This window comes from Nelusetta ayraudi, unplaced genomic scaffold (genome assembly GCF_046127955.1).
Source record: "Nelusetta ayraudi isolate G7.1 ecotype Tasmania unplaced genomic scaffold, CSIRO-AGI_Nayr_v1 ptg000013l, whole genome shotgun sequence".
Lineage (NCBI taxonomy): Eukaryota > Metazoa > Chordata > Actinopteri > Tetraodontiformes > Monacanthidae > Nelusetta > Nelusetta ayraudi.
This window is the reverse complement of record NW_027466063.1, coordinates 4,187,501-4,205,183: the sequence shown is the minus strand read 5'-3', so window position 1 is coordinate 4,205,183 and position 17,683 is coordinate 4,187,501. Positions and strand designations below refer to the sequence as shown.

The window sequence follows — 17,683 nt, the reverse complement described above, 5'->3', positions numbered from 1 at the left end:
TGTTGATGAGCTTTATATGTTTTTGTCTGATTGCAAAGAAATCTAGAGGATCTAGGAATGTTGTTTTAGTATTTCTAAGCACTCTGAAAGGTAAGGGAACGTATAAATTTAAGTTTGATTTTTACTCATGCAATTAGATGTCTCTCCCTGTAAATCCCTCCCACAATCCTCAGATGAATGCGCAATACTCCCTCAAAAAGGTTTGTTTTACGATCCTAGTTAATTTGATCTATGAGGTCTGCAAGACTGTTTTACAACTTATTTTATCATGCCTTTTACTTAATGTGTACACTGTCATTTGTTTGTTTATCCTCATACTCATACATGAGATTATTGGTTTAGTGTACATAGACAGAGATAATGACAATGTGCATTCTGATATCATTTGCACTGTTGTAAACTATACTAAGATGAATCTCATGATCTCTTGTATTCATCTCTTTTAAGCGGACCGTGTTGAAATTATAAAATTTAAAAGTAATTCTTTGGATGAAGATGGGCTGCTTGTTTTACAGTACAACCAAATATTCAATATCATCATTGATGACGCAAAAGATGAAATTTCACCTACATCTTGTATGCAGAGTTATTTATACTCTGATTTGGGTTTACTGGGGTCAAATAAAGCTGCTAAATAAATTATGTTTGAAAGGCTTCATGTGTTTTTTGTTTTAAACAGTAACATTTTCCACTTTCCTCTTGTGCTATTTCCCTGTACTGATGGGACAAGAGGTCTTGGTGGTTAGAAGAAATAAAAAGAATGGAAAATAATTTCCTCCTGGTTCTCCGCTGGGGACAATAAAATAAAAGGAATACATATTTTCCCTGTACTTAAACAAATTGAGTTTTTGATGTGTTAAGTCCCAGTGATTGTCACATCCCGACCGATGCGAAGTTTGTCCTCTGCATTTTAGTAGTACTTTCCCGGTCGGTTTGTGTCGGCACAGCAACTGCCCCATCTGGTAAACCATATTGTGCAGTGAAATAAGTGTCAAAGTGGAAACGCGTGGATCAAATCGAGGTCCGGCCCGCTTCAACGTCCATTGCTCTGCGATCAATTGTTCTGCCTGTGTCTCATTTCCGGTGCTCGACTAGTCATCCCTGAGCAAGACCGGAAGCGGGAGCAGAAACAGTTCAACGTGCAATATGGTGGCCACCAGGAGAGGAGTCCGCGTGCTCTCTCCGGCTAAATCAAGCCAGGAACAGCCCTCCGATGTCCAGGTACGTCTACGAAAAGATAAGCGGTGAAAGCTGTTGTCTGCCGCATGCTCGTGTAAAGGTTTAGTCCGACAAGAAATTAACCCGTCGCTAACTATTCGCTGGTTTCCCGGAACAGTCGGCAGCTCAAACTTCACGTGTGCGTAAACTGCATGCTGGTAGTTTGTAAACGTCCAGACTAATAAGCCGAAACTAAACGATCGACGATAAATGAGCTAGTTGATACTCGGACGCTGCTCAGGCATGAAATTACGTCACTGATAAGAACGTTTTAATAAAAATAAATTAACATAAGGGGGGAAAGTCAGTTTGTCCACACATCCAAGCCCCCAACCATAGATTTCCAGGTCACTTAAGCCACGTCATCATCACACACAGAATCTTTTTCAAGTCATATGTGAATATGAAATATCGTTCGCAGTGCTTGTAGTTGTCTCCCCCAAAGTGTAAACTAGCAAAGCTTTTACCATTAACGCGTCTTGTTCTTTTTGCTGCACAGGCTACGCCCTCTACCGGTCGAATCACCAGAAGAACCGCCAGACAAGCAGAGAACGATGGCCAACACACCCTCGCTGAAGCCTGTGTGCTGCTTAAGAGGAGCGAGGTGGAGGGCCCCACATCTCCGGCTACGTCGCTGCCCAAGAGATGCTCCCGAGCGTCCAGACTGCACAGCCCGGAGCAGCCGTGCACCCCCGTGGGCTCCACCCACGAAGGGGACGTGTCGGACGTGGAGTCGTGCTGCTCCGCGGAGTCGGTGCCGCTCACCCTCACCAGGTCCAGGAGAAAACAGGTCCGCGTTCTGAGCCAGGACGAAGACCTTTCCGAAGTGGAGTCCTGCAACTCCGCGGTCTCTCCGCCCAACACTGGTCGGCGAACACGGCGGAGCACGAGAAACCTGGTGAGCGCTGACCTCGCTGACAGTAAGGCGGATGAATCCTGCAACCCTGCGGTGACCAGAAGTCAGCGGAAAAGCGCTCGCACCAGGTCGGCTGCTAAACAACAACAACAACAACAAACCGGCGACTCGGAACTGTCAGATACTGACAGCTTCCTGTCCAGCGCCTCTGCCTCTGCCTCCACCCGGCGCAGGGCGACGAGATCCAGAAAGCAAACGGGCTCCATACCCATCCACCTCGACGAGGCGGCGGAAAGCTCCACCCCCTCCACGCCGACACGCAGGAGCAGCCGCGCGACCACTAGAGGACGGAGCGCAGCGTCCGCCAGTGACCCGCAGTCCTGCGACTCCGAGGGCTTTGAGTTTGGGCCCGGCCACAGCGTCAGAAGGGGAGGAAAGTCCCGGGCGTTGGATTCGGACTCTGAGCCCTCGCTGGTCGGCAGCCCCTGCTCTACCCGCGGCCGAGGGACGCCCTGCAGCAGCCGCACCGGCTCGGGGAGCAGCAGCCGCGACGCTCCGGGGGTCCGGCGCTCTGCCAGGCAGCTCGGCATCGTCCAGGAGAAGTCGGTGGAGCTGGTCGAGGAGGACGCTGCGACGCTGGACGACTCGCAGTTGGAAAACACGGTGATCGGCGAGGATGCCGAGTGCACGCTGGTGGAGGAGGAAGAGGAGGAGGTGAAAGACCAGGGGGAAAGGGTAGAAGAAGGTGATGTGTGCGTTTCAAGCCAGGAGAGGGCAGTTTGTGTCTCGGAGGAAACGGAAAAAGCCCCCTGTGCCGAAGAAGTTGACAAACCTGCAGCAGTCGATAATGCCCAGCAGGGGGAGCTGTGTGAAGACAACGAGGAGCAGAGCAGCCCGGAGATGGAAGGGACGCAGGAGACGTCCTCGGCGTCGGAGAAGGCCGAACCCCCCATGGCGTCTGCAGCGGCGTCGCGTGAGTCCCCAGGTAACGTTCAAGATTTAGAGGCCGCTGACGTGGAGGAAAATGCTGCCGGTGAAGAGGAGGATGTGGAAATGGTCGTCAGCGCGTCGCCTGGCAACAGTCATCAGGCGGTGGAGTCCAGCGAGGACATCCAGGTGACGTCCAGCCAGCAGGCCGCCGTCACGGTGGAGTCCAGCCCCGAGCGTCAACCTGCAGACGCTGTCACTGGCCAGACCAAGAAGGTAATCAGCCTGCTGGACAGCAGCGAGGACGAGGAGGAGGGGGAGGACGAGGAGAAGGGGGAGGATGAAGAGGGGGAGGAAGAAGAAGAGGAGAAAGAACTTTCTGAGGCGGAAACACCGGGGCCTTCCGGGAAGTCAGAGACGGCGTGTACGAGGATGGGCGGGATGTTTATGATTGACACACGGCCGGGGCAGGACGCGGACGAAGACTACTACATGACGAAGGAGGCCAAGGGCGACAAAGCTGAGCCGGAGGAGAAAGAAGAGGAGGAGGAGGAGGAGGAGGAGGACGAGTTTGTGGACGAGGAGGAGGAGGAAGACGACGAAACGGCAAACATGCTCTACTCCAGCAGAAACCCTCTGGTGTAAGTATGACACGTGACGGCCTTTAATACGCACGCATGTACACACACACACACACACACGTGCGCTCACTTGAGTAAACGTTGCTTAGAGCCGTGGTTCTTTTTCTTAAAGGCACCAAGAAATGTTTTAAAAACATTTTTGGGGATGCGACTAAGCATAACTGGCTAGTAACACATCTTACACTAAGTTTACCATACTAAAAAAAAAAACTGTTTTCTGTTCTGACTTCAGGACCAAGGACAGGTAACAGTCCATCGTCACACAAACTGCATTTTACCAATATTTCCTATAAACCACGTGTCTCCTGGGAAAATGTGAGATAAAACAGGAAGTGATTGAAGAGAGTTTATGTGATGTCACAAAGGGCACTCGTACCTCATTGGAACTTCCACTGGGTTTGTGACTGCTAGGAGTTTGTTTCGCCCTCTATAGGATCTTTGTTTTTTTGTTTGTGTTTTGATTTCTGTTGGTTGGTCCAACTGAGCGTCAGTTTTAGCAGGAAACTGTAAACACACGGCTCAGTGGTCCGTCTTCTAGAGATTTATAGTTTTTGCACCAGGCTGCTTTATTGGAGTCTGGGGACACAAAGATCCGAGAACGGGTGTAATAAGGAACCTTTTATTGGCCATGAAGGCCGATCTCATGAGGCATTTGGGATAGATTGATACTTGTTAGTGTTTTTTTTTTGGGGGGGGGGGGGTTAATCTTTGGAATAAAAACTTCTATTAATCAATGTTATCAAAACTAAGCCAACAAAAAGCAGCAAATCCACACTTATCATTTGTACCGTGTGCAAAGGTGAAATATGATTCGTGACTCCGCTTCCAGAGGACTTTTCTCATTACCCATTTGTTTCAGGAAAGAGATGTCCAGCCGTATTGACCCCGGCATCAGAGTGAAGGAGCTCGGGGGTTTATACATCAATTTCGATGGCAGCAAATCAAAACCTGTCTCCAGTTCGCTGCAGAAACTAAAGGAAAAGAAGATCCAAGATGAGGTAAATAAGCAATTGATTTTTCTTCCCTCCCCCTTTTGAAACCCGCGTTGCAGAATGAATAATGAACCCCACAGTTATGCGAGGACGAGCAAATCCAATAACACCTGAGACGCCACTCGGCGCTTTTTTTCGACTTTGGCCTTTTTGTCTTGGACTTGTGAGGTGTTAATGGAGCTCGGTGATTTGCGGCGGGGCTTGAACTTTTGTTTTGTGTTGTCCCCAGGTGATGAAGAAGAGTGTAATTGGACCAGACTTTGAAAAGAAGGACTCTGTGCCACCGTACAAAGAATCCAAGCATGCCCTGAAGTTGAAACACAGGGTGAGTCTGACGAAGTCAGCGTGCGATCGAATGCCTGAATGTCCTGGAGAAACAACGTGCGCGTCCCTAAAAACTTTGCAACTGTGTGCTGGATGGAAAAGTAGCATAAAAACAAACCTAACAAGGTCTGGACTCCAGAAGAACTTATTGATCATCATCACTACATAATGTGACTATGTGGACTTTGAGCCGCTTAACAATACAGAACACATTGGATGAAAATGCAGCATAAAAGCAAAGATACAAAACCTACAGATCATCAAGTCATTAAAACAATGTAGCTTTTGTTCCCTGTTAGAATAGACCAGAGATTCCCAAACTTTTCCATGCCATGGACCCCCAAACAACATCTCGCCAGGGACCCCTTTCACAAACCAGCAGACAAAGTTACAAAAATTGTATTTTTTCCCATTTTTCTGCAGCTCCCCTAGTGGCTCCTGGCGGAAAAGAAACCACGGGTTAGAAGTTAGGGTTGGAGGATCAAGGTTGGGGGTGGGGTTGGGGTTGGAGTTTAGGGTTGGTGGGGATAGGATTAGGGTTGGGGTTTGGAAGAGGGGAAGGACCTAGCTCACCCCATCTCCATAGGATATATTATTATCCATTATATTGAATTATAATGATTAAGCAATAATTAGGTTATATCTGTTCATAATGATAATTAAGCGTTAGGGTTACACTTTGAAAACCACTGGAATAGAGAACCGTGCAGAGTACATCAAACATAAAACACTTTATTTAGGCTCAACTATTTGTCAGCGTTTGAAAATTCTTAAAGTGTGTATTTTTTTTTCCCAGGAGGAGAAGGCAAAAACGACAGGAGAAGCCTGGTTCAACATGAAAGCTCCGGAGCTGAACAAGGAGCTGAAAGGAGACCTGCAGGTCCTGAAGATGAGAGGCTCCCTGGACACCAAGAGGTTCTACAAGAAGAATGACAGAGACGGCTTCCCCAAGTATTTCCAGGTGAGTTTCCAGCTCCAACCTCTGCGCTAAATTCTTCTCTTACCAGAAGTTTCCCCCACAAAACCTTTACAATGATAAGTGCCCAGTCACACTACTGTCCCTGTGCCTGAGTGTGATGGTGTGTCATGTGTGTTGGCAGGTTGGCACAGTGGTGGACAATCCAGTGGACTTCTATCATTCCCGGGTTCCCAAGAAGGCCAGGAAGAGAACCATGGTGGAGGAGCTGCTGGCCGACGCCGAGTTCAGACAGTAAGTCGGACACGCTTGTGTTACTGGACTTTGTGATGTCACACAAAGCTGCTCTGCAGTGGCAGCTGCATCTTTATTGTTTATCTTTACATCTTAATGGTTCAACTGTGTTTTCTGGTACTTCTTTTGTTTATTCCACTGTTGCGTTTTGACTTATTCAAGTATTAACCACTAACACTGATGCAAAGTGATGACAATGTGTGATTTGTGATCATTTAATTTCATTTTGGAGACATTAACGTTTATTATCAAAATAATCATTGCTTTCTTTCCAGCAACATGGTTTTACTGCCTCACTGCAGCTGTTGCACTGACAAAAAAAACACAAATAAATTGCATTGTAACGTGGTTGAATGAATACCAACGCATTTAAATGCCTCTTAAAAATCATTTCCTACTCCAACCTCTGCAGTTCTGTATTGTGTATGTTGCACATGCCCATACTTCCTCTCCTCTCTGGCTCTCCAGGAACAACAAGAGGAAGTATCAGCAGGTAGTGGCGGAACAAGCAGCGCAAAGAGCCGGCAAGAAGATCAAGAAGAAAATTAATAATAAAATGGGTAAAAAGTAAAACTCCCGACCTGAGGTGACGAACACAAGGACTCGGACGTCTGTCATCTGAAATCCACCTTTTAGCCCAAACGAAATCATGTGTTGGACTTCGGCTAGATCGACTTCCAGTGTCGCCACACGAGGACTAAAATTTCTAAGCACGCTGTTGAGAAGTCCTGATTTGTGCCGTGGCCAGAAACTCGTCCTGACGTGCTTCTATTTAAAAGTGAGATTTTTATTCACACTGATCTTTATTTTCCACCTGTGCTGTATAATGTTGAAAGCGCCTGTGATGAACATAAAATTACTTTTGGACTCAAAACAAACTACAGTATGTCAATTTTTTTTTCTACTGGGACAAAAAAACAAAGAAAATACTTATCTGGCAGAAATTCACAGAAATGACCGTCCTATTATAGTTTAATGTGAGGCAGAGTATAGAACTCAATATCTCAACATGTCTGAAAATTGAGAAAAAGGACTCACTGTCGTATGTCAATCAACTTTTATTTGTACAGCGCTAAACACATCCAGAGACGTCTCAATGTACTCTGTGCAATCAGGAGAAAACCAATTGAACCCTCCCAGAGCAAGCAGGATGCGACAGCGGTCGAGGGAAAACTCCCCTGTGGGAAGAAACCTAGAGCAGATCCAGACTCCAGAGGGCGCTCATCTGCTTATGACCTGCTGGGGTGAAAAAGGAAATACAAAAAAATGCAGCCAAAGAGAGGGACTGAAATAGAAGTAGCCAGAGAAGCCAGAGTGAGTTGCAGGGTGAGCAACCAAAAATCATATAGATGTATAAAAATAAATAATTCAAATATAGAAAGACCCGCATAAGAATGACATATATAAATATAAATGCGTATGTATATAAATAAATGTTGTATAATTACACCTAAAATTATTCGAAAAATTTAAGTAGACTGGCATCATGTCAGATGGTGTTGTATGTGTGTGAGACGTGCAGGTTTGCACTATTTATGTTTTTGCTTCACAAACTAGTCAAGGTAGAACAAAATGGACAGGTTAGTGACAAAGAGACCAAAGGAACAGGGAGGGGCAAAGGGTAAAGACTGAGCAGAACGATAAAAGCCTGAGTTTGAAGATGCAAATGTGTCCAATAAGAGTGAGACACACAGCAAGTGTCAGTCTGCCTTTCACTGGTAAGAATAAAGTGTAACATATATAAAAAAAGGCAACACGGTGATCAGGATCCCAAGAAGGCTCCCAGCCCTGCGAGCTGGTCGCTCACTCAAAGGTCAAAGGTCGCTTGGTGGTCCCAGTCGGCTTTGTGTGTGCGCAGAATCTTCTGGACTCGGCTGTGGATCTCCTCCCAGTGGGACGGACTGGGCCGACTGGTCTGGACGCTGGGGAAAACACCACAGACAACAACAACAACAACAAAAGACATTAAACTCTACTGAAACCAGTTTGGGCTGAGCTGCGACCACTGGCTTCACCCAGACAAGCACATAATGACCTCCTACCGCCACTAGTCTGTGCTATAACACAGGACATGAAGCGCGCCGAGCCGAGCGCTCCGAACTCAACAACACGCGCTGGAATAAATAAACACCAGTGTTCCTCCTCATAGAAAGAAACTTCCCAAAAAGGTTTGCTTGATCACCTCCAGACGCAGCCGTGCGCTCACACTGGAGGCAGGAAGCGACTGCTCATCAACCGTGGCGGCGCGGCGAGCGTCCGCCAGGGAAGTTGCCGCAGGTTGGTGCTGATGAGACGGACGGCAGTTTGTTTTGACAGACAGAAAGAAATGAGCGAGTAATAAATTCCCACTATTTCCCCTCATCGGGCTCTATTTGTCAGGAGTGAGAGGCCGGAGTGGCGGCGCGCGCGACGTGGTGGAGGATCGCCCTCCACCTCCACCACGCACTTCTTTATTTGAAACGAAGAAAGACAGGAAAAAAAAGTCATCAAGGGTAAATCATATGGCGACGGGGACATCTGTCATTGTCTGTGTGGATCAAAGCCGGCTGATGGGACGTGTCCCTCCGCCTGTCTGGGGGAATCTGCAGCCTCCCTCTAATCCCCCGACCTGCAACTACAGTCGCGTTTCCAATTGAGAGAAAAGTATCATTCATTTCCTACAATTTACTTAGCGGCTTAAGATTGTCTATTGATTTCGAGTGTTTACTGATGGACTCGGCAGAACGAGCGGCCGAGAGGGAGGAGATCCGATGGGGGAGGAGGAAAATAAAAGGCAAACAAACAAAAAAAAAGAAAAAGAAACGGGACGTCGGTCCCCTCGGTGTGTTTAACTCGCAGCTGCCACGATCGATGACAAGGTCTCAGAATGTATTAATGCGCGGCGCGGGTCAAACGCGTCGGGCTCGCGGGCTGAGACGCCGATCGATGCCGTTTTTCCTTTGTTTTCCCTTCTGCCGGCGTCCCTCTTCCAGTAATGAACAAACATGACGAGGCATCAGCTCCTGTAATCGGAGGGGTGGAGGGGAATTCATCCTGCCCAATGAGCGCGGCCACTATTAAAGGCCTGCTGTGTGTGTGTGTGTGTGTGTGTGTGTGTGTGTGTGTGTGTGTGTGTGTGCATGCGCGTGCACACGCAGAAGGAAGTGGCAGTGTATGACTAATCTCACAGGATTGTTGTATATTTGCCGTGCGCTTTAATTGGAAACTCGTACAGGTGCCTCCTTCGCTTTTTGCGATCTTCGGAGCAAACACTGATGATTTACACAGATGGGTGAGAATAATTTATCACAGGGGGGATATTAAAAAAAAAAGAAGGAGGATTATGTTTTCTCCTGCTTTGGCGCCGCTGCAAAGTCGTTCCTGTGTAAAGTTTTCTTACTGAGTGATGTCTTGAAATACTCTTGAACGCGACACAAAGTGATACGCAGGCGGGGTGAAGCCGCGCCGGGAGACTTTACCTCTCGGTGAGCGAGTCTCTCAGGAGGCTCTTGGTGTTGTACGCGCTCAGGTTGCACTGATCGACGGCTCGGCTTGTCGCCGGGCTTCTGGCGCCAGCGTCGGGCCTGGACTCTGGGGAGGAGCGGGCGGTCGCAGGCTCTGAGTGCACCTGGATCAGGACGCAGAGCGACAGGGTGAGCGACGGGGTGAGCGGTGCGGCGCCTCGCAGCTGCAGGGTTCCACTCGGAACCGTTTCATTTCCTGAACAGAACCATGGTGCACTCACTACTTCAAAATAAACCTGAAATGTAGCCAGCATTTGAATTGTTTGTCTTTTTAATTTAGTTGGGTCATTCAAATAGAAAACTAGTGTTTAATGTGTTCAACAAAAGATATGCAAACACTTAACAGCAGGATTCACTTCCATAGTCTCTATCTTCAGTAAAGACCGTATGTGTATATAATCATATATGTGGAGAAGGAGGGATGATTATTATGTTCTTATGCTTTCATCTATGTTGCTGCAAAGCACTCTTGAGTTGCATTTCAATTGCGTGAACAGTGCTCTATAAATAAAATTGGATTTGATTAAAATACTGAAAATCAAACTTACTTTGCTTGCTCTTGGCCTGTAACTTCCAAGGAGAGAAGCATCTACAACCAGAACAAAGTTCAGTCAACATCCAGAGTATATTGTGAACTGCAAACATTCAGAAAGTTTAACAATTGTGATGTAAAAATTCCTGAAGCACAGGGAAACAGACACTCATTTTGCAAATGGCTGTTTGTTGACGGCAGCGTCGGCTCTTGCCTGTGAAGCTGATGGAGTGTCGCCGCGCGCCGTCACTGCGACAGGAAGAGGGCGTTGCAGTCCTGGACGCGTCGTTGTGAAAAGACAACTGGAGGAAAAGAGCAAACACTTAATATGCCGTCAGGTTGTACTATCGATCGACAGCAGCAAACACTTTCAGCCAATGAGTGACCTCAGTCACCGGGCTTTTCAAATAATTGTGTTTGCTGGGCAGATCTCAGACTGCGGCATCGCCGGCTGAGGAGACGTGAGCTGCTCTTCCACTAGTAGTCCAGCGCTGGGCAAACCTTTTGACAGAGGGGGCCGGAGCAGCAGCAGATGGATGCAGTGAGCCACCTCATAGGAGGAAAAAATATATCCTGGGATGTGTAGAAAATATGTGCTTTAATGTCAACTGAAAATGAACAAAGGCGTTACAACAAAATATGTGTTTGAAGACCCCACGGTGTTTCGCTCTTTATTGAAACGACTCTTAAAACACACAAAAAAAAGAAGAAAAAAAAAGAAAGATGAAATACTAACGTAACGTAACTAACGTAATATTTTATGACTTCTTTAATATCAATAGGATCCCTTCAAGTTTGGCGTGCTGGATTAAAAAGCGTAGTTTGCCCATGCCTGCACTGGCCGCTAAAATGACACGCCGGAAGTGTTTAGAGCTGCTGAGCACTTTGCTGTCAGCTGATCATCGGCCCGCAAATGGCTGGTTCTCTTTGAAAAGGCCGTGACAGGTAAATAAATACCATTGTTTCATGTGTGTAAACGTGATGAAACAATGCCTTTTCCAAAATGACACTAGGCCAAATTTGGGCATTTCCCACTGAGCTCATGCGCATACATCATGCGAGGTTTAGCAAATCCTGCTGCATTCCCTCTATGGATATCAAAGTCAAGAAGCTCCAGGTAACCTGCTATTGTCCTCTCTCATCTGATTATCTCATTTTATTTTGCTACCAAGGTGCCAAAAACATCTCAAGTCTTTGTTTGAGAGAGGAGAGCGTCACAAAGCAATAATCCATTTGGATTTTCTTCTAAGGGTTTCTGCAGTGAAAGAGCTTTTCTCCACACCAACGGCGAGTCGAGGCTGCCGAAACGGGCGCCGATGATGCATTCGCCGTGGCGCTAAGCTACTTCATTAAGTATCTATTTGTTAATTGCAGCTTGACTCGCAATTACTTGGGTTAATTGTCGACGGAAGATTCCCTCAGGAAAGCCGGCTCGGGAGGAGCATCCTGGCTCCTCTGCTTTAATAAAAACCTCGCTGGTATTCCTGTCCATTCAATTTGTTTAGCGTGACAAAAACAAACAATGCCACCTAATCATTGCCTTTTCTTAATGACGACGGCACGCTGGTGGATTTTTGGGCGCCCTCGTGATTAGATTCCATGTAAATGAGAAAAAAAGAAGAAGAAGCGGGAATAGAATCGAAGTGGTGGCTGTGTCGCCGCTGTCCGTCAGCCGCGCGCGCGCTCCCCGAGGTGTGTCGTCAGGAAATCACCCCCCCCCTTTTATATGCTAATCTCCTGTCCGCGCCGACACGGCCGTAATTAAAGCATTAATAAATAAGAGCGGGCCGGTCTAAATCCTGGATGCGCACTGTTAAAGCACGGCCGAGCCCCTCGGCGCATGTTGCTGCGGTGACGTCCAAATCCATTAACGGCTCAGGTGGAAAGATTAACGCTGCCCTCTTATTACGGCCTCCACTTAATCTGCCGACTAGATTATGTTCAAATTACGGGAGGCTCCGCTGAGTTTTGAGCTACATCAACTCAGGATCCCATTAATTTTGCTAACCCCTGCCCCCTCAACGTGCGTTTCAGCGGCATAAATAGATCATCACATGAGGGTTTTTTATTTATTTTTTCTTTTTGCACAGCAGCTTGTTTACACTCCATGTCTTCGCTGTGATGCAGATATGTTTTATTTTGTTTAGAGCAGGTGCAGCCTAACAAATCTAACATTAATTACTGACGTTATTATGATAATGTTTTGAGTTATTTGCCGGAGAACCCAACACATTTTATTAAAAATCGGGTCTCAAAGACTGTTTGGTAAATTGGACTGTACGAAAACCAAATTACTTGTACTGTACTGCAAGCACAAGTAGCAAGTGCAAGTAACTTTTATTAATGTATTTATGGCCGGAATGTGAAGCTTTTACCAATAATAAATCAAGCCAAATTTTATATACAGGGACCTTTGAGCAAAATGATCAAAGAGGGAAGTGACATTTGACCGTGACTCTTTCTTTGTGGGACATTTTGTTATTTGGGCCTTTTCTTTATTTCCTCAGAGTGCATGAAAAAATACATAAAAAGTTAACGTGCTGATTTCGGGTTTGTATTTTCCTCTTGTGGCAGCATCCAAGTGAGTACGGTACAGATCTTCCCCCCAGACCTCGCCTCAACTTCCCACCCTCTATTTGAATCTGCCATTGGAAAGTCACATGACTGCAAACGAGCTATGACTTTAGAGTAAAGAAAAAAATGAAGGTCCAGGTGTTACCAACCAAGAAGGGCCGCTGGAGCGCCGTCTCCTTCTTGAAGTGGTGCGGGCCGAGCTGCAGGTGTCTGAGCCGCTGCCTCGTGTCCTCCGACAGCTGGCACATCTTGCGGTGCGTGTAGGGGGACAGCGCTCGCGTCCTGGAGGAGACGGTGGGCTGCTGGTAGCGGCGCTGCTCCGACGCCCCGTCGGCCGCTCCGCTCCCGTCCTTCCTGTTCTTCCCGGGGCTGCACGCCGGCGACGCCAACGAGGGCGAGGACGTGGACCCCGGCGTCGGAGTCCTCTCATCGCCGTTCCTCCTCCCCCTCCAGTCTCTGGGGAAGAGGAAGCTGCCGTCCTCAAAGTCCCCAACGTACGGGAACAGCTCTTTAGCCGCGTAGAGCCGGGACGGAGCGGCGGCGGCCGGCCTGGGCAGGGCGGGACTGCAGCTCTGCCGGTGGCACAGACAGAGACGAGTGTGGACGATGCTTCAAAATGTCACGCCACCCTCACAGGCCCTGAACTTTGGGTCAGTTTTTAGATTTCTCCGCAGACTCCGGCCATTAAGGCGGCCGCTGCTCCCACTCTCAGCAGACAGACTCGCTCTCCGCGGACAAACCATTAAAAACAATTAGCTTCAATCATTCACGCTTTAAGTGTTGCAACAACAGCCGCGCTCGCGCTCGCGCCCAGCAGCAGCACAGAGGCGGCCGCCTCGGCAGAATCGCTTCAATAACTCTAATGGCCAGGCAGTGGAGCTATAGCCCACTTCCTGCTGTAATGCCGCGGTAATGCCAACCAAAAGGGGGCGGTGGTGGGTAAATATGTTAAGATAAAATGTTAATTGCATTCGATGACCATCTCCAGTCATGTCGACATGATGAAGAGGCGCCACATGTGAAACAATCGGAACCTAGCGGTTGTGTGAAAACTACTGGTGAGAGGAAGTGAAGGGGGGATAAATCCTCATTGCGGCTGTCGGTGAAGACTGATGTGATGTCATGGGGCAAAGTGCGACGCGCTCTCCTGCCCACCACCGCTCAGCTCTGGGCAGCAGCAGGTCTGACAGTCTGGAGGATGGCGGCAGAATGTTGAGTATACACAGTGCAGCGCTAACGCTGCGGTGCTAACTGGAGGCTGTTCTCACTGCGATCCCTCGCTTTTCCAAACTCGCTGCTCCGACGCCGCTTCAACCGTGATGCTGCTGGACGTGGCGGGATGAAGTTGAGAACCCCCTAATCGATAATGATGAACACGTTTAAATTAAGGAGCGGCCTGAAGTCTACAAGCTGTTGAAAACGTTTGATCTTGTAAAATTGGATCTAATGTCTTAGCGGCCGGGTGCGCGGCTCCCGTCTCGGGAGATCACGGCGGATCAAAGGGCCGCCTGACTTTGTAGCTCAAAGTCGGAATTTTCTCGGGTGTTGAAACATATTTGGCCTGTGTGAAAGAATGAGAGCATTTTGGGAGAATGTTTGTCATGTTTTGAATGCTCTGACCCTTAATGAACTAAACATGTACGTGTTTAGTTCATTAGCAGATTCTGTAGCGAATTAAGCTGAAGTTCTAGAATACCAAACGCGGGAAAGACGTTTTTGAAAAGCTCGGGAATATTTCCCCGCCAATTCATTCCATACAGATGAAAGTGATTCTAATTTATCCAAAGTGGGAGGAAAAAATGCCAAATCTAATCAAATTCAGCTGGATTTCAGAGAGACGAGGGGGTGGAGTCACGGGACGGCCCCAGACACCTCGGGTTGGCGTTGACGCCTGAGTGAAGGAGGCCTGTCGGCAGCTCCTCCGCCCCACACGTCTGACGGCTGCTCCTTCAAGGTGGCACACGACGCCACGTGGACGCCATCCTGACAGGTGGTGTGTGGACCTGGAGAGGTCGGCGAGGTCAGCGAGTGGGCGCCGTCGCATGGAAACTCCGCAGCTGAAGGCACGACTGAGAGGACGAGGTCTCCACCTTCTGCTGCCACCAGCGTCCTGATTCACTGTGTTGACCTGCTGGATCTGCTGTGTTGTTGTAAATCATCTAGTCTGACAGTTACCTGAATACCACTATGAAGTCTTTTTCTGTTAGCAACCAAACTGTTTGTTGTTCTTTCACTTATTTTTTTTAACGCCTTTCTCACAAACTCTCCAGGTGCTCATTTCTCTCTTCCACCTGTTTTGTTGCCCGGGTTGCACTCACACGCTCGGCGCTTTCCCACAGGCCTTACCAAAAACTCTCAGCTCGAAACGACTACAAAAACTGAATGCCAGCGTGACCGACCAACCTTGGCACCCCTCTCTTTTTACAGAGGAACTGCAAGAGCCTCCGCCGCTATCTGTATATATTCATTATCGTGGGTTCAGAGGTTCGGAGGAAGTTGCTATCGCTCTAAATCTCTATTAAAACAGGATATAGGCTGTCAGCTGGGCGGGCGGGCAGGCAGTGAAGTGCCTATGCCGAGAAGTCATTAGGAATGAGAAAATGGAGAAATTCCACTGCGTGACAGCCACTGCCGGGCCTCTGATGGAGACGTCCCCCCCGAGGCATCGGGAGAACACTCTGACAATCTGCTCCGCTGTCACCGCCATCCCATTTAAACAAATAGCCCGGCTTAGGTGAGCAGACCTGGGAAATATTTGGGACAACAAGCGCACCGCTGCGTGATGGATCGCACGCAGCAGACAAACACACACACGCAACTGTCTGCGGAAGGCTTTTCATTCTGCCACTTCATTTTTGCCCGACGCGACTGTTAAGTCTGTGTTTTCAGTCTGACAGTTTGTAAAAGCGAGTGCACAGCGGGCTGCGGGCTGCGAAAATGAGAAAAACAGAGCACCGGGAATGCTCATTTACAAATGTGACTACATAACAAAACACACAACATGTCTGTGAAGGTCGTCAGTCGTCCAGGTCATAGTAGCTCTTGAAGGTCAAGCTAAAGGCAACTAGGATGGGAAATGTCTTCAAGATACTAACATCAGTCCAGGTGCCTTGAACTTAACCTTCGAGAATTAACATTCCATGAACACAGTCTGTCATTTCAAATTGTAGCAGTGGACGTGGGAACATCACAAACCCAAAACTAGGACGGGCCCTTTTAAAAAGAAAGAAGAAAGGAAGAGCTAAAGTTCAAGCAGCCGAGACCTGTTGCCCTTCACAGTGCACAGCGGCGGCAGCAGCGGCGGCAGAGATAAAGCAGGTCTGTATCCTGACCCGCTAGTGTAGAAAAAAACGAATGTAAAATTGCGCAAAACTCCCGGTCGACTGAAGATGTGAGAGAAGCTGCCTCCACTATCAGCATTGCACATCTCCCTCGCCTTAATTACATTCATAAGGAAAGAACAGATACCCTTGAAACACTGCCAGGATGGATAGATAGATAGACGGATGGAGGCGGTAGCCATGGCAACCATGGTGGGGGGGGGGGCGGCTACCCGAGCTGGGCAACAGACACATCAGACGGTGAGCGACACCAGTCATTAGCGGTGCCGAGATGAACCCTGCTTGGTTTTCTGCGGCAACTTAGGACTTGGTGGCGCTGTGATGTTCCAAATTCCGGGGACGGACAACGTGCTGCCGCCGCCGCTGCCACTGACTCGACTCTGGCGGAACTTTGATGGATTTGGACGTTTTAAAAGCCGCTCGACGGGACAACAAAATGTATGCATGAAAGCGGAACGGCTTTCTAAAGTGTTTTTGCAGATCAACAGCGTAACATCAAAGAGACGGAACAAACAGCAGCGGGGAGGGGAGGGAGGCGGGGTGCTGGGGGGTGGGGGTGGGACAAAAAACAAAACAAAAACAAGCTAAGTGGACGGGCACAATGTGAGATGTTGATGTGTGAACCTGTGAGATGTAAACAGAAAAAAAACAACAAATAAAAATAAAAAAAAAGCGCAGGCGCACTTACAGATGAGGCAGGCCAGCCGTCTCTCCCGTCACTCTCCTGAATGACTGATGTCGTGCCAAACTCCACTTTGGGGGAGATCCCCTAGAGGGCGGGATGACAATCAGAACAAACATGACATCCTTAACAAGGACGCGCGCCGAGGCAAAGGGACAGATAACAGCACACGGTTTGAAACGGCAATTTAGAAACACAAATCTCAGCCTGGCGCCCGGCGCGAGGAAAACAAAGTGCGGCGAGAGAAAAGAAGAGAGGGCGAGAGAGAGAGAGAGAGGAAGAGAAAAGGCCTCAGTGATGTTTCAAATAATATGGCATTTGGCAAGAGACGTCTAAATTGCTATGTAAAGGTCTCAAACACAAACCCAGAAGAAAGAAAGACACAGCGGGGGAGGGGGTGGTGGGAAAAGAGGGGGGGGGGTGTTTAAAGACATTTTAATATGCCAGTTCTTCAGTGGGAGGCCGGGGCGAGGATAGGCGTGCAGCCGGCGACCACCGAGGGACGGAGGCATGAAAGGCGGAAGAGGAGGCAAAGCGATGATCTGAGCGGAGTGGTCGCAAGAAGCACAGAGACAAAAAGGGGGCGGGCTCTTTGTTTCATTTTTCCGTCTGTCTATCAAAGGAAGTCTGACGGCCCCCGGAAGGACTTGGGAATTACATCACTTTCCCTCCTCAGCTGCTGCTTTTGAAGCGTTTATCTCGGCGGTCCGTCACGTGAAGACACATCAGTGGCGCGGATTAGGGGGGAATCTCGGCCGCACAAAGCCACAATCTCCTCCTGCCGACGTCCCACGAGCGCCGCACGCCACGACGGCCACGCCAGAACTGGCGGGACGGAACGCTGACGTGACATATGTGGGAAACATTTCCACGGAGCACCTCA

The 17,683-nt window shown here is 48.5% G+C and overlaps 2 protein-coding genes across 6 annotated transcripts in view; one reads left to right on the top strand and one right to left on the bottom strand.

Annotated features, from left to right (window-relative positions):
• Window positions 1–1,062: 1,062 nt before the first annotated feature.
• Window positions 1,063–7,905, top strand: dnttip2 (deoxynucleotidyltransferase, terminal, interacting protein 2). Its single transcript, XM_076022927.1, has 8 exons — window positions 1,063–1,221; window positions 1,718–3,642; window positions 4,502–4,640; window positions 4,864–4,959; window positions 5,755–5,919; window positions 6,059–6,168; window positions 6,637–7,656; window positions 7,789–7,905. The coding sequence occupies exons 1-7, from the start codon at window positions 1,147–1,149 to the stop codon at window positions 6,737–6,739; spliced, it is 2,613 nt and encodes an 870-aa protein (XP_075879042.1). The 5' UTR covers window positions 1,063–1,146; the 3' UTR covers window positions 6,740–7,656; window positions 7,789–7,905.
• Window positions 7,790–17,683, bottom strand: part of spata6 (spermatogenesis associated 6) — a 12,906-nt gene continuing 3,012 nt past the window's right edge. For 3 of the 5 annotated variants that reach the window (XM_076022931.1, XM_076022932.1, XM_076022928.1), the window contains 6 exons: window positions 16,807–16,887; window positions 12,927–13,349; window positions 10,418–10,505; window positions 10,220–10,260; window positions 9,627–9,775; window positions 7,790–8,090 (listed from right to left, as the gene is read on the bottom strand). In XM_076022931.1, the coding sequence (XP_075879046.1) occupies window positions 9,673–9,775; window positions 10,220–10,260; window positions 10,418–10,505; window positions 12,927–13,349; window positions 16,807–16,887 (736 nt within the window). In that variant the 3' untranslated portion in view covers window positions 7,790–8,090; window positions 9,627–9,672. The remainder of the gene's footprint in view (window positions 8,091–9,626; window positions 9,776–10,219; window positions 10,261–10,417; window positions 10,506–12,926; window positions 13,350–16,806; window positions 16,888–17,683) is intronic. The other 2 variants (XM_076022930.1, XM_076022929.1) reach the window with 1 other exon arrangement.

Coding starts and splice junctions, on each gene's coding strand:
- dnttip2 (XM_076022927.1), top strand. CDS start 1,147: ATGGTGGCCACCAGGAGAGGAGTCCGCGTGCTCTCTCCGGCTAAATCA. Junction 4,960..5,754: donor CCCTGAAGTTGAAACACAGG/GTGAGTCTGACG, acceptor TTTTTTTCCCAG/GAGGAGAAGGCAAAAACGAC. Junction 5,920..6,058: donor GCTTCCCCAAGTATTTCCAG/GTGAGTTTCCAG, acceptor GTGTGTTGGCAG/GTTGGCACAGTGGTGGACAA.